Source organism: Mastigoproctus giganteus, chromosome 6, assembly GCF_048544385.1.
Source record: "Mastigoproctus giganteus isolate SK-2022 chromosome 6, ASM4854438v1, whole genome shotgun sequence".
Classification (NCBI taxonomy): Eukaryota; Metazoa; Arthropoda; class Arachnida; order Uropygi; family Thelyphonidae; genus Mastigoproctus; species Mastigoproctus giganteus.
Genome location: NC_143580.1, coordinates 199,998,733 through 200,013,769, shown reverse-complemented (window position 1 = coordinate 200,013,769; position 15,037 = coordinate 199,998,733). Strand labels below are relative to the sequence as shown.

Here is a 15,037-nt window from a genome sequence, read left to right as displayed (position 1 = left end):
CTGTGCTATTGAACTTGTGCATGAGACTATAAAAAATTTTGACTTTGAAGCATGCAATTCATGAGTTTTAAGCTTTTCGTAAGCTTTTTAAGCTATTTTAGTTTTTATTTGATCGTTTATAAATTTTCCTGGGTGTGTATTACTAAACGTTGTTCTTAAGAAACATATTGGAATAATTTCTTTGTTGTGAATTAAAATACCAGCCCTAAATTATGCCTAAAGAAAGTAAAAAAGCAACTCTCAAAATAAACTTTATTTCTCTAGAATCAAAGACACAAATTTTCGATTGTCTTTAAAAAAGAGGAAAAGGTATCATACATTGCAAAAGGTTTAAATTTAAATGAAGCAATAATCCAGACCATAAAGGAAAATGAACATAAAATTAGAACTGCTGTTGCTGCAGGATCTTTCATTTCTGCAAATATGAAAACTCGTCCCCGAATGCCAATAATTGAGAAAATGGAAAAAGCACTCAGTATTTGGATTGAAAATTGCCGTAAAAAATGGATCCAATTAGACGGCAATGTAATTAAACAAAAGGCACTAAAATTAAATAACCATGCCAAAGAAAATGGAGAATCTTCTGTTAACCCACAGTTGTTTGCCAGTAAAGGCTGGTTTGAGTGATTTGGAAACTACTTCTCGTCACATGACATAAAAATTCAAGGGGAGAGTGAAGCTGCCAAGAAGTATGCAGAGAAATTTCAAAAAATTATTGAAGAGCATGGATACATACACCACATCAACTTTTCAATGCCAATGAGACAGGTCTTTGGTGGGAGAAAAATGCCCAACAGAATGTTTATTTCAAAAAAGAGAAAATTGTACCAGATTTTAAGGCATCAAAAGATCATGTAATATAACTTATGCAGTAATGCATCAGGAAACTACATAATAAAACCTATGCTAGTTTATATATCTTCTAATCCTCGTGCAATGAAAGGTGAAAATAAAAACATGTTACCAGTATATCAGAAAGCAAAATAAAAAAGCTTGAGTAACTGCTGATTTATTTAAAGAATGGTTTCTAAATTGTTTTGTGCCAGCTGTAAACCTATTTAAAGTGAAAAAATCTAGATTTCAAAGTTTTATTACTATTGGATAACACGCCAGGCCATCCAAAAGATTTAAGTCATTCAAACATTGAAGTAATGTTCCTACCACTTAATACAACTTGTTAAATTCAAAAATTAGACAAAGGCATTATATCTACCTTTAAAACTCATTACATCAGAAAATCATTACAATGAGTTTGGAAAAAATTGATTCCGAATCTATTGAAGTGATGGAGGCATGGAAACATTTTTCAATTGTGGACTGTGTTGGAATAATAGCTTTATCGCCCAAAGAAGTAAAACGGTCAACATTAAATGCATGTTGGAAAAATGTATGGCCAGAGTCAGTTCATTCAAGAAATTTTGTTGAACTGGCAGAAAATGGAATCGATGTAATAGTAGAACCTGCTAAGTCAGTAGGAGGGGAAGGTTTTGATGATATGACTACTCAAGACGTTCAAGAATTACTGGTAGAAAAAGAGGCTGGCGAAGCAGATTTGGTGGAAATGGCATCAGACGTAAACCAAATCAATTAAGTGAATGATAGCGCAGATAAAAATTCTGAAGTTACAAATTTTACACTAAAAGCATATGGAAAGGCATAAACTTAGCCAAGCAATTAAAATCTTATTTTTTAAATGCAAATCCTTTGACCAAAATGAGCACAAAATTCAAAAGGAAGATTCAAAAATGCTTGGCTCCATACCATGAAATTTGCAAAGGTATATCTAGAGCAAAAGCAAACAAACCCAGATTACCAATTTTTTAAAGAGAGCAGAAGATACATGAAATCTAGATGCTGCAGAAGAAAGTTCAGAAGATAAAGATATTCTGCAACAGAAAAAACATTCTCTCATTTGAATGTGCTTAGCAAAGATGAAGAGGGAAAAAATTAGATGAACGTACATTGTCTGACATATATGTATCATAGTTTGTAAGACGTTTGTTCAGTTATTACCATTTTAATAGAAATTAAGTTTCTGATAATTATAAAAAAATGGTGTATTTTTGTTAGCCTTTGGAACATAACCCCTTTTTGTACTGGTTCTTAGTTCCGTGCTATCATGGTTTCGCACTACACAAGAATTTATAGGAACCTAACTACTGTGTTATACGAGGTTACCTGTATAAGCTCACTGCCTCTACTCTGCAAGATAGTGATTGGGGGGGGGGGGGGCATTGTCACGGCCACATGCCAAGGAGTCAAGTATCTTCTTGTTGTGTATACACCATATCCAAAAATTTCATTATTTCACACAGTAATGAAACCTTTTCTTGACTAGTGACTACATTAAGAATAGTCAAACTAACAGAACAAACTTATCTGCGAAAAGATCTAAACCCCCACCCAACCATACAGGGTCTCAGTTCCAATCTCAACCATTTACTTTTTCAGACAGAATCCCAATTATTGGTTGATTCGACCACTGCTCTTACTGTCCAACTTCAAATTCACAGAACCATCTTTTCTTCTTCCTCATTTATCCCTTAAACTTCCCTTCACACGTATTTCCCAAAATTTACAATTTACAGAAATTCAAGTCTAATGTCAACAAGTACTTTCATTTCAACCTTCAGGTTCTAATACCTTTTGGGATTGGTGTTTTCGTAAAAAAAAAAAAAAAAAAAAAAAAAAAAAAAGATCTGTCATATTAAAAGAGACAACAAAACAAAATATTGGTGGTTTTGGTTTTGAGTGTCACCAGAGTAATGGACTTGTAAATTAATATTTATTTTGCTGTCTCTGTCACTAAAAGTTACACTGTATTTCCTTTGATACATTGCTCTTCAGACAATTCTACACAGGAACAGTTTATTTATAACCAAATTGCAAATAAAAATTAAAAAAACATGACAAGAAATGAAAAGCAAATTTTTTAAATTTTAGTTAATTAAAAGTATAGTCAATCACTTGAACAATTTAGAATTTTAAGATCATATATATATATTACAACTATAGCAGAACCTCATAAATCCGTCAACTGAGATTTAACTCTTTCTGGATTTTTGAAACCTAATACTGTATGTTGTCATTGGTAATAAGATGCGTAGATCATCAGTTACTGTAGAAAGGTCACTCAGCATTTTGATGGAGCAGTGAAGCAACGTTTCAGCTTCTGAAAACTTTTCTGAGTATTGCATTCTAAGTCATAACCTCTCAAAGTGGCTTTTCAACTCAAGCTCATGCTATCATACAACTGGAATGTTCATTGACAATCAAATGCAATATGTAAAGACAAGTAGCTCTTGTCTTTACGTCTTCACCCTATGTAAAGACAAATAATTTTTAAACTTATGTCTGGTGTGCATTTGTTTCTTGATTGTGATCTTGTTGATTCAGCATACTGTTTATCTCCAGAAACTTTCCAATAGGCACTTAAGTTCCTTCTCCTTTTTTTTCTGTTTTTAGGTACAGCCTCAAGAGCTGAATACAAAATTCCAAGTGCAGTTACACCATCATCAAGAAAAATTACATCTTTTCCTTACCTTACAAAGGTTCAATAACTAACTAGTAGGACACCGTGTGTCATCCTGGCCAACCCATTTACACTTCATTGTAAGCTTCATGTTTGATTGTGTTATAAACCATATATCTTTTTTGTCCTGAACCACTTTTAATCCCACCCACCTGTAAGATACTACTGAGTTCTTACTGTCCAGGTGCAAAACCTTAGATCAGCATTAAACCTCAGCTGCCACTTTGAAACTTCCCATATTTATAGTTAATTTTCAGATTTCAATAAAAACAGCCACCAGTCAATCAGAAGCAACCAATGGGAGACATACATCACAGAGTTTGATTCCCACTAGAAAGCTACAGCAAAGTTTCCTATAGTCATATATAATTTAAAACAGCCAAATCAATAGCAATCAGTGAAGATCATAAGTTCAGAGTAATTTCTGGATTTTTTTTTTTAAGTAAAGTTTTGTGTTAGATTTTTGAACACTGGATTTATCAAGTTTTACTGTAACATTTACAAAAAAAAAATTTCAAAATTATGCTAACAAAATACCTGTTTCTTCTGGATGTTTTCACTATCAAAGTGCCTCCGTTCGATAAGTCCTTGACTAAGCTTAGCTAATTTCATTATGGTGTTGGCAAAGTTTTCAATATCCCTTTCTAGTCCATCCAATTTTTTTATCAAAGCCTAGATTGGAAATAATATTGCTATATTTTATTTTTACATATTTGTTTATTTATTCTTTCTTGTCAGTAAACAGTTCTTATAACAATTTAACCAAGTTCGGTCAGCCTTTGCTTCACTGTTCATTACAGCAATCATTAAATTCAATAAAGTAAAGCAGTAATAATAAAGTAAATGAAATAAAGTAGCAACAATTACCATAACTGAAACCATTTTCTGTCAATATTTCTGCCATAATGGAATATCATAAGTTCTTGAATTTGTTTCATTGTAGCATCAGAGATGAGACAGAAATTCAAGTTCAGGGAAAAAAGTGCTATTAACATTATTATCAATCTTATAGCAGTACAAACAGAACAATCTTAGTGAAGTAATTTCTGAAAATGGTGTTACAACTTGTTCCTACTATGGCACACTACGACCAAAGTAGTCAAAGCATTCCCTCCTCCCAAAAAAACCAACTTATTCTACTCCCTTCAATATACAGCCTAAACTACATTGCTCAACAAAATTCACAGAACATTTAGAAAACATGGTGTGACTCGTGCAGCTTCACAAGCTGCATGAGTTGTGAATTGTGAAGCGCAATAAAAAATTTGGTATGGTGGTGCACCATAGAATAACAATGAAATGAGGAGAAGACAAGAAACTTCAGACATGTATAAAGAACATTTATAGGGGCTGAAGAATTACCAAAAATGTCACATTACAGAAGTCAATACAAGATGCACAAAAATATGATCACATGACATTAGTACGTCGTATAATCCCCTCTAACAGTTAAACAGACCTAACAATAGTGAACCATGCTTGGTATAAGGGTGTCTATAAGATTCTGTGGCAACAAATCCCATTCTTCTACCAGTGCAGATTTTAGATCACCAAGTGACCGAGGAGTTAGCAGTAGAAACAGCAGTACAGACATAGCAGTACAAACAGAACAATCTTAGTGAAGTAATTTCTGAAAATGGTGTTACAACTTGTTCCTACTATGGCACACTACAACCGAAGTAGTCAAAGCATTCCCTCCTCCCAAAAAAACCAACTTGTTCTACTCCCTTCAATATACCTAAACTACATAGCTCAACAAAATTAACAGAACATTTAGAAAACACAGTGTAACTCGTGTGAAGCTGCACAAGTTACAAATTTTTTATTGCGCTTCGCAATTCACAACTCGTGCAGCTTCACAAGCTGCACGAGTTGTGAATTGTGAAGCGCAATAAAAAATTTGGTATGGTGGTGCACCATAGAATAACAATGAAATGAGGAGAAGACAAGGAACTTCAGACATGTATAAAGAACATTTATAGGGGCTGAAGAATTACCAAAAATGTCACAATACAAGATACACAAAAATATGATCACATGACATTAGTACGTCATATAATCCCCTCTAACAGTTAAACAGGGCTAACAATAGTGAATCATGCTCGGTATAAGGGTGATCACCAGATTTAAAACCGATATATGATCAGTTTTAAATCTGATGATCATGCTGGCCATGGCATTCATTGGATATCTTCAGTTTCAAGATATTCCTCATCACTTGAGCTCTATATGCAGTGGCCTTGTCGTGCATGAAAACAAAATCTGGGCCAATTGTGTCCCTAAAAAGTGACACATAGGGTTCAAGGATCTTTTCTCAGTACCTCTGTGCAGTTACAGTATCCCTATCAAAAACATGAAAAGGGGTGCAGCCATTGATCATTATTTCACCCCACACGAGAACACTGATTCTACTGTAAGTGTTCCTTTCTCTGATGTTGGATGGATGGTACTGCATTCCTCATTGTCTCCAGATGAAATAATGTCTAGAATCTGTTTGTAGGCTAAAATGAGACTCATCAGAGAACAGAACTGTACTTCATTTGTCAGGGCTCCAAGTCACATGTTCATGGAACCAGTTTTGACAAGCACTGCAGTAATTTGTGGTAAATGGGATACAACCCACTGGCTTCTTTGAGTAGAGTCCACTTGAATTGAGCCTTCTTAACACAGACCAGTTGGAAATGTTTTCACCTGTGGCCACAGCAACCTCAACAGGCGATTGATGACATCGTAGGGTTCCATCTTGCTGTTAGACTCAGATAGAGGTCTGTTCTGGCCTAGCCCTCGAGTGACCTTGGCCAGCTCTTTTTGTAATGGTTCCTGTCTCCCAAAGCTGCTTCCATAGTGCTGAGACAACACTGCATGACACATTAAGCCAATGTGCCACCCATACCTATGACTGCCTGGCTTCAAGTTGTCCAGTGGCCCACCATCTCAAAGAATCATCTAAACAACAATGACTTGCCATCCGAAGTACTGGAGATGTGGCTACCCCACTGAGCTAGCCAAAAAAAAAAAAAAAAATGGGAAATGAAGCAATGCGGTTGCAAGTCGTGTTTTTATAGGCATGAATAATTTGCATAATGTGCAGCTCTGTAAGGTAGTAGGTCAATTTCTATTGGATACTCAGAATTTGCATGCCAGGATGCCTATTATATCAACTGTTCGCCTTCGGCAATGCTGTTCACAATGAAATATTCATGAAAAATATTTTTTTCTGTTAATTTTGTTGAGAAGTGTACCATATTCAAGGCACTATAAATAAACTTTTGGTTTTTAATTAATTCAAAAGGATAAACATTATAAAGAAAATCAACCAAATATGGAATATCTTCCTATTCATGCCTTAAATAACTTTTTAATATAGAATACTGTTATCTCCTAAAAAGTATTCCATTCAAAATGATCTCAAGACATCAGATTATATACATTCGTATTCGTAAATGCCTATTTTAATCATTAATGCATATTACACATTCGGCATTGCTTCTTTCTGTACCTAGCTTCAAATAAACTTGTTATGCTATTTATTGAATCAACCTCACATTGTGGAGGCACTTCACCACAAGTTGCTTTGGTATTTGACTATTTTAAATAAAAGGCACTTCTCCAAAAGAGAAGTATACTGCTATTTATTGAAAGTGTATGCCACTACCCAGGCCATGGTTTTGACCCTGACTGGGGTCTCCTCTGATGGTAGGTAAGCACTGTGAACATCTGGAAATCCAGTGGTAAGATATATCCACTACTTGTGTGATGGTGCAGTAAAAACGAACTAGATATGATTAAGTCTACTTCATTTACTGCACCATATCTAATGGAACTAAAAAAGCACTTCTCCACTGAAGAAACACTTTTTTATTTAGAGTAGTAATATACTAAGGCAATTAGTGGCAAAGTGCCTCCTAGAATGAGATTGGTGCACTAACTAACAAATACAGTTTGCTCAAAGCTATGTACAGTATGAGGCTGTGCCTGACATGTATAATGACTTTTTAGAGTTTGTGATTTTTTTTCCCTAGACCTCAATTATGGCTACTTCTTTTACTGTATCAGTAGCAAACCCAGCTTTCTCAAAGCTGCATACAGAAAGAGGCTATTTCTGACATGTGCAATGACTTTTTATAACTTTCATAGCCTGAAGTTTTTGCCCTTGACTTAACTGTATCTACATCATTGGTACATATAAATGCAGACAACACAAATATCATCAATAACACTGGATATTTCATTGATTTGATTAGCTTATCAGAAAAACAAACTGAAAAGTTACACAAAATGCGATTTCACTTGATCACAGTATATTAGCATGGGAAACATGTCAGTGGTATTTTGCTTATTTTCTCATGTCATAAATGACTGGATGAAAGCACATTCTTTATATGTTTGCAAGAAGAATGTTCCATACAGAAAAAATTTACTTATTGACTACCATTTGAAAAACAACATTGTACATTATGGTCAAAAACAAAAATAGGAAAATAAGAAAGCACAGAAAAAATTGCCACTTCATTACTATTACATCTATTACAGATAAAGAATGCATTACAGTTGGACAGCCTGTGAATATTAGTACCAATGTTTCTCCCTTACTTTTTTGAAGCTCCAAAAGGATGTTTACCTTGAGACTATTTAACAAATTAGTAATGGGAAAAATTAACTTCTCATCCTTACTGTCTTGTCTTTTATCAACTGTCATCAATAAAAAAAAAAAAGAGTCCATTCTCACATCAATTATTTGTATTTTTCACATTTCAACAGAATCTGTGCCCCTTAACTAAAAGTAACCATATTCTTCCCTGCCAATCTTTCAATTTAAACTGGACTAATCTGCATATTTAGTAATCCAAGAAAATGTGCCAGTATGCCTGCTGAACAATAAAAATATAAATCCAACATGAACAATACATACACATTCTGATTGTAACAAATCTAAATTTAGATTTGATCTAAATCTAATGAATGCATCAAATCTAAAATTAAATTTGATATGTCTATTCATTACGTGACATGAGGCTGCTAATAAGACTACCTGCTGTCTGATGATGAAACCATATAGTTACAAAACTGGTCACAGCTGTCTGATGATGAAACCATATAGTTACAAAACTGGTCACAGCGGTGCCTTGAGTTTTTAAAAAGAGTATGTTCTTTTCATAAGGTTTGGCATTACAAAATGCAAGGACTGTGCACAGATGCAATAGCCATATGTACATGGAATAATGCAGCTAAAATAAAAAGTTATTATGACAAACTGTTTAACAGTCTGGCATTCTAAGGCACCTCCGTAGCCAGTTGGGCAGGAGCAGCAGTGCGTACGCTTCTTGATTAGAACGGGATTCAAGCCCATGACCACCAAATACGGAGGATGCGGAAAGGTCAGGGAATGACCACCGCATATCCCCGGAGCAATATGGCCTTAGTTGTTAATGCTCCTAAAAACCAAATAACAACAACAACAACTGGCATTCTATTCAACTAAAGATTCAGCAGTTTAGCAAAGCATTCAGATGAACTTCTGGAAACTTTCTGGTATAAATGAGCACCTTTGGAAAATCTGTCAACTGCAATCTGAATTCAATTAGCTCACCAAACCATAGGTGCTCAGTGTTTTAAGTATGCCTATTAAACAACATAATTATATAAAAATGCAATCTTTCTCACCTGAACAGAATCTTCATCTTTCCCAACATCTGGACTGGTAAGCAAAGGTTTCTTTTCCTTAATCCAAGTTTCAGCTTCTGTTGCTTCTGAATAAAACTAAGTAAATAAAGAAACCCACTTTCAAACTCAAAATGATAAATTTGACACTTTCAATATGAAAATCAAACTGTCCTATGTATTTTTAAAATTGGCAATAACACTTTAAAAAAAAATCCTTGTCCAACATTTAGTTTTTTAGTAAAACAGTTTTGTAACTTTATATCCCTAACCAACAGAATGTAGTGACTTTTATGTGATGCATACATTAAATTAATATGCAGGGTAAATAAAACCATAAGGACTACAGTTAGATTTTATGATAAACTTAAGTACTTTAAAATATTTAAAAATTATTTATGTAAAAATTATATATAAAAGAAAGTTATACCATTTGTGACTCCACTGCATCTAACAACCTTAATCTACGAACACTAGTCAAATCTTTCAATTGCTGCAGCAACATCTGCAATTCTTGAAGCTTAGTTTCTACATCAGATGAGGCAAAATGACCACTTCGGATCATCTGGCGTCCTTTGCTACTTACAGTAGCAATTAAAGGTTCATGAGAATGAATCTCTGCCTCTAAAATCTACAATATGAAATATTCTTGTTAAAAATATGTGCAAATTTTATGTACTAAAACTAATTCTTGTAAATATAATTTATTTACATTAATAAAATACAAAAGATTATAAAAATCAGTATATTTACTTTCAGAATACTTCAGAGTAGGTTTTTGTTCATATTCTAAAGTGCATTTTCTAGAATGTTAGTAAACACATTTATGTTCAACAGTAATCAATTCAAGAACACACCCATTTGCTCAGAGTGCCTAATAGGCACTCTGGATGAAAAGAGTACATGACCAGCTACAACTGTTAAAATATACATATACAAAAAATAAAAATTTCACCTGATTCCAAAAGTTAGTAGATGCTTAATTTATAAAAGTTAAACAAAGCTGTTTTACAAGTAACAAATATTGATATCGCCAAAATACAGACATCAATATTTTTATGAAAGAACACAATTTTAATCTTTATGATTAAAATTGAAAACAGTACTGTGATATTTACAATTTAAAACTTCTTTAGCTAAACAAACTAGTTAAAACATGACAAAAGCATATAAATTCTTTCACCCCCATACTTTTAACAGCAAATCGGATGGAAACAAGAGTTGAGCTTTCACAACAAATGGTTTAAATTTGTGATAAAACCTGCAGAAAAAGATCCATCCTCTGAATGGAAGTCTGTCATGTCTCCTAATAAAAATAAAATTGGGATTAACAGGTCTGAAGTTATGCTAGAAGTTTTTCTGACTATACAAAGGCATAATCCATTATGAATTTACACCAGGAAGCCAAACTGTTAATAAGACAATGTATAAGGCACAGACCAAAAGTTTCTAGACAATGGCATAAAAGCATAACATTCTACTGGTGATAGTTTCTCACCATAGGACATTGTGCTTTTATGTAATTGTGTTTAAGTACATTTCTGTTGAGCGTGCCTTGTGGCTTTTGTAGCCAAGTAAAATAGTGTATATTAATAAACAGCAAATTTGCATCAAATTTTGTCAAAAACTTGGGAAAACAGAATCAGACTTACAAAATGCTTAAACAAGCATTTGGTGATGATGCTATAGATAGAACACAAACTTTTCAATGGTATTTGCACTTCCAAGGTAACCTTCAAATTTCAGTTGAGAATCTTGAGCACTCAGGTTGTCCATCATCAAGGAGGTTAGGCAAGCAAAGGCAGATTATGAAAAATCTTTGGCAAAGGATGCAAAGAAAAACAGCAAAGACTTCTTTATTTATATAAAGTCTAAAAGGAAGGGGATGAATCAGATTGGTCCACTTGATATCAATGGTTTGACTGTAGATGATCATCATTCTCAGATAGCTGCCAAACTAAATGAGTATTTTGCATCTACATTCACACATGAGGAGTTTTATTCGGGAGGTTGTTATTTTGTTGTTGTTATTTTGGTTTTTAGGAGCATTAGCAACTAAGGCCATATTGCTCCGGGATATGCGGTGGTCATTCCCTGACCTTTCCGCATCCTCCGTATTTGGTGGTGATGGGCTCGAACCCCGGTCTAATCAAGAAGCGTGTGCTACACACTGCTGCTCCTTCCCACCTGGCTACAGAGACGCCTATTCGGGAGGAGAGGACCAGATGTTTATCACACTCTAACAGGGAGTTAAATGATTTTGTAATAACTCCAGTGAGGGACAAAGATAACTTAGTTGATTTCAATCCTTCTAAAACTCAGACCTGTCTTATATCTTGCAAAAAGGATTCTTCTGCTCCTATGCTTACCTTTGATAACACTCTGATTTCTAGGCAAGATCACATATCTCTATTGGTGATTACCCTGACTTCTAATCTTTCTTGGCATAAGTACATTACAAATATTGCTTCCTCAGCATTTAAAAAAACTGGGTTTTCTCTTTTGTTCTCAGTATCACTCTTCCAAACAGCTGTTCACTCTATACACATCGCAAATATGCCTTACCAGATTCTCCCAAATGTGAGAATATTGTTCCCACATCTAGGGTGGTGCCCCCAAAACCTCTCTTCTAAATTCCATTCAAAAGAGGGCAGTTAGATTAATTAATGACACATCACTACAAGGGTTCCTCCAATCTGTCTCACAGACATTCTGTTTCTGCTGCATGCTTTTCTATAGATCAGGGGTGGACAACAAGTCGATCGTGATCTACCAGTCAATCGTGCTTTAATTTCAGTCAATCACGATGAATTTTAAATATATATAAAAAAAAATAGATTAGCCAAAATCTAAATGTTATTATTTTTATGCACCCCACTGCATACTCATATTACAAATCCGTTGAACCACATGACTACTTTTGTTGCCACGCAGCCGCTGGGCTCGTCTAGTAAAAATTCACGCAGTTACATTGTGGAGAGCAGTATATGTGTCGAATTCTTATTTAGCTTACTTAATACTAATAACTGGACAGTACTTATATGTTAATTTAATACCCTTTGATTTAAAATGAATACTCCGAAAAAGAGTAAAACGTATCATATTCATCAAGAGTGGGAAGTAGAATACTTTTTTGTAATGATAAAAGAAAAATGTTGTTTGATTTGAAATGTGCTTCCGTGGCTATATCCAAAAAAGTAAATTTAGAAAGGCACTTCAATGCACTCCATGGTAAATGCAAATCGGATTTTCACCTAATAATGACCTTAGAAAAAATAAATTAAAAGAACTTAAATACAGATTATTTGCACAACAAAATTTTTTCATGACACCTAATTTACAATCTAAAGCAGTAACTATAGCATCATATAAAGTGAGTCATCATCTTGCAAAAAAACGAAAACTATTTTCTGATGGTCAATTCATCAAAGACACATTTTTAGAAATAACAGGTTCTCTTTTTTAAAATTTTAAGAACAAAAATGAAATTAAAAGTATTCTTCAAGATCTGCAATTATCTTGAAATACTATGATGTGACGCATCGAAAAAATGAGAAAAATGTAAGCGAACAACTGCTAATTGTGTGTCCTTTTCTTTACAACTGGATGAATCTACACGGATGACGTCAGTGATACAGATCAACTGCTCATTGTTATTGATATGGTTTTCAATGATTCTGCCACTAGAGAAGAACTGCTGAGTATGGTTTCATTAAATGAAAAAACTAGAAATCTTGATATATTTAACACATTCAAAAATTTAATTGAAAAAATTAAATTGCCAATATTTAAGCTCGTATCAATAACAGCAGATGAAGCTAAAACAATGACGGGGCATCTTAACGGATTCATCACATTGTGCCAAAAGGATGATGAATTCCCAGATTTTTTGAGTTACCATTGTATCATCCATAAACAAGTGTTAGCCAGCAAAAGATTAAATACTAAAAGTGTTATGGACATAGCTTTCAAAATCGTGAATTCCATCAGAGGACAATCTCTTCAAAGGAAACTTTTCAAAATGCAACTCGATGAAAATGAACCAGATCTGATATTACACACAGATGTGAGGTGGCCGAGTCAGAGTAAGTTTCTACAGAGATTTCGAAATTTGCTGAATGAAATTAAAAAAAATTTGTTGATCAAAGGGGAGATGATTATCATCAGCTACAAGATAAAGAGTGGTTGTGTGATCTGGCTTTTTTGGGAGATTTTACCAGTAAATTAAGTGATATGAATTTGGAATTACAAGGAAAAAATAAAAAAAATGTGGGTGATATGATTAGTAGTATTTCTGCACATAAATATCAATTTTTGGCAATGGCTAAGGATCTCAAAGAAAAAAAAATTCAATCATTTGCAAATATGCCCTGCTTTTGAATTTAATAGTAAGAAATATGTTTCTGAAATTGAGAAAGTTGTGGATAATTTTGAAACTGGATTCAGTGATTTGAAAACAATTGAAGACATTGTTCACCATATTTCTTATCCATTTAATGTTGACTTAGATACAAAACAAATTGCAGGAAAAAAAAAAAAAAAAAAAAAAATCACTGAGATTTTTCACATGGAGAAAATATTACTTGAAAATGAAATTGTTACATCGTAAAACGATACCTTCCTAAAAGCCAGGTCATCATAAAAAGACTTTTGGAAATATGTTTGCCGAGAAAAGTACTCAAATTTAAAAAAATGAACTTTTAAATTCCTGTTTTGGTGCCACATATCTATGTGAATTATTTGGTCTTTTCGTATTTGAAACAAACAAAGATGAAGAGTCGCTCTACTCTTAAGGACTTGCATACAGAAGACTCTTTATGGTTGGCCTTATCACAGTATATCCCCGATTTTGAAAGCTTGGCAGATGACATGAAGACACAAACTTCACATAAATTAAAAATTTAAATACACATGAATTTAAAATAAGAATTCTAAACTGTATTTAATTTTAAAATTTACAAACAACATTTTTCAATATGTATTGATTAACATTTTTAACCATGGCAATGAAATTCTTGAGATGGTAGATCGCGGCACATTTTGAAGAAAAAAAGTAGGTCGCATCACAAATTAAGTTGGCCACCCCTGCTATAGATATTTCCATGGGCACTGTCTTCTGAATCGGCTTCTATAATTCCCGCTCTGTCTTCCAAAGCAGTCCGAACCCATGCCGCAACAACTAAACATCCTTTTACTGTCCAACTTCAAACTCACAGAACCAACTTTTCTTTTCTTCTTCCTCATTTATTCATTTAACTTCCATTTTCTGGAACAACCTTCCTTCATATGTATCTGTATATGTATTTCCAGAAAATTAATTAAAAAATTCTAAAATAAAGTAAAGAGAAAAACTTAACATTTAAATTTACTGGTTGTTGTCTTATGTAAAAAAGAGTATTTTATTTTTACCTTTATCTAATTTACTTTTTTAAAATTTAAAAATAAAGTTTTAAAGTACTTTGTGTGCACCCTATAAAAATAACAGTTAAGAAATATGAAACGCAGCTCCTCTGCATTCAAATCAAGATCAGGCCATTTCTCTTACTGGATTCAAGTAATTCTAGATAAAAATGTAATTAATATTAAATTTCAATCAATTTTAAATTAACTGACCTGATGTTTTTTTTGTAGATTCTGAACTGAAATTAAATTACTGCCTAGGTCCTTAGAGGCAACCAAAGGTTCTTTTTCATTTATCCAAGACATTTCATCCTCTACATCTCTGTAAAACTGCTGCAACAGAAAAGCATCTTCTAGGTTTTCTCTTCGAATCTGGCCAGGCTCATGGAGAGACTGATATCTATTTAACAGAAATAAAATGGGGAGGTGGGGGAAGAGAGAGGA

At 33.6% G+C, this 15,037-nt stretch overlaps 1 protein-coding gene across 3 annotated transcripts in view; it reads right to left on the bottom strand.

Annotated features, from left to right (window-relative positions):
* The window catches only part of kst (spectrin beta chain, non-erythrocytic 5 kst), a 593,342-nt gene that overhangs the window by 73,082 nt on the left and 505,223 nt on the right, over positions 1-15,037 (bottom strand). For all 3 annotated transcript variants that reach the window (XM_090376665.1, XM_090376667.1, XM_090376666.1), the window contains exons 65-68: positions 14,807-14,993; positions 9,624-9,824; positions 9,197-9,292; positions 4,070-4,204 (exon numbers count right to left, since the gene is read on the bottom strand). In XM_090376665.1, the coding sequence (XP_090232791.1) occupies positions 4,070-4,204; positions 9,197-9,292; positions 9,624-9,824; positions 14,807-14,993 (619 nt within the window). The remainder of the gene's footprint in view (positions 1-4,069; positions 4,205-9,196; positions 9,293-9,623; positions 9,825-14,806; positions 14,994-15,037) is intronic.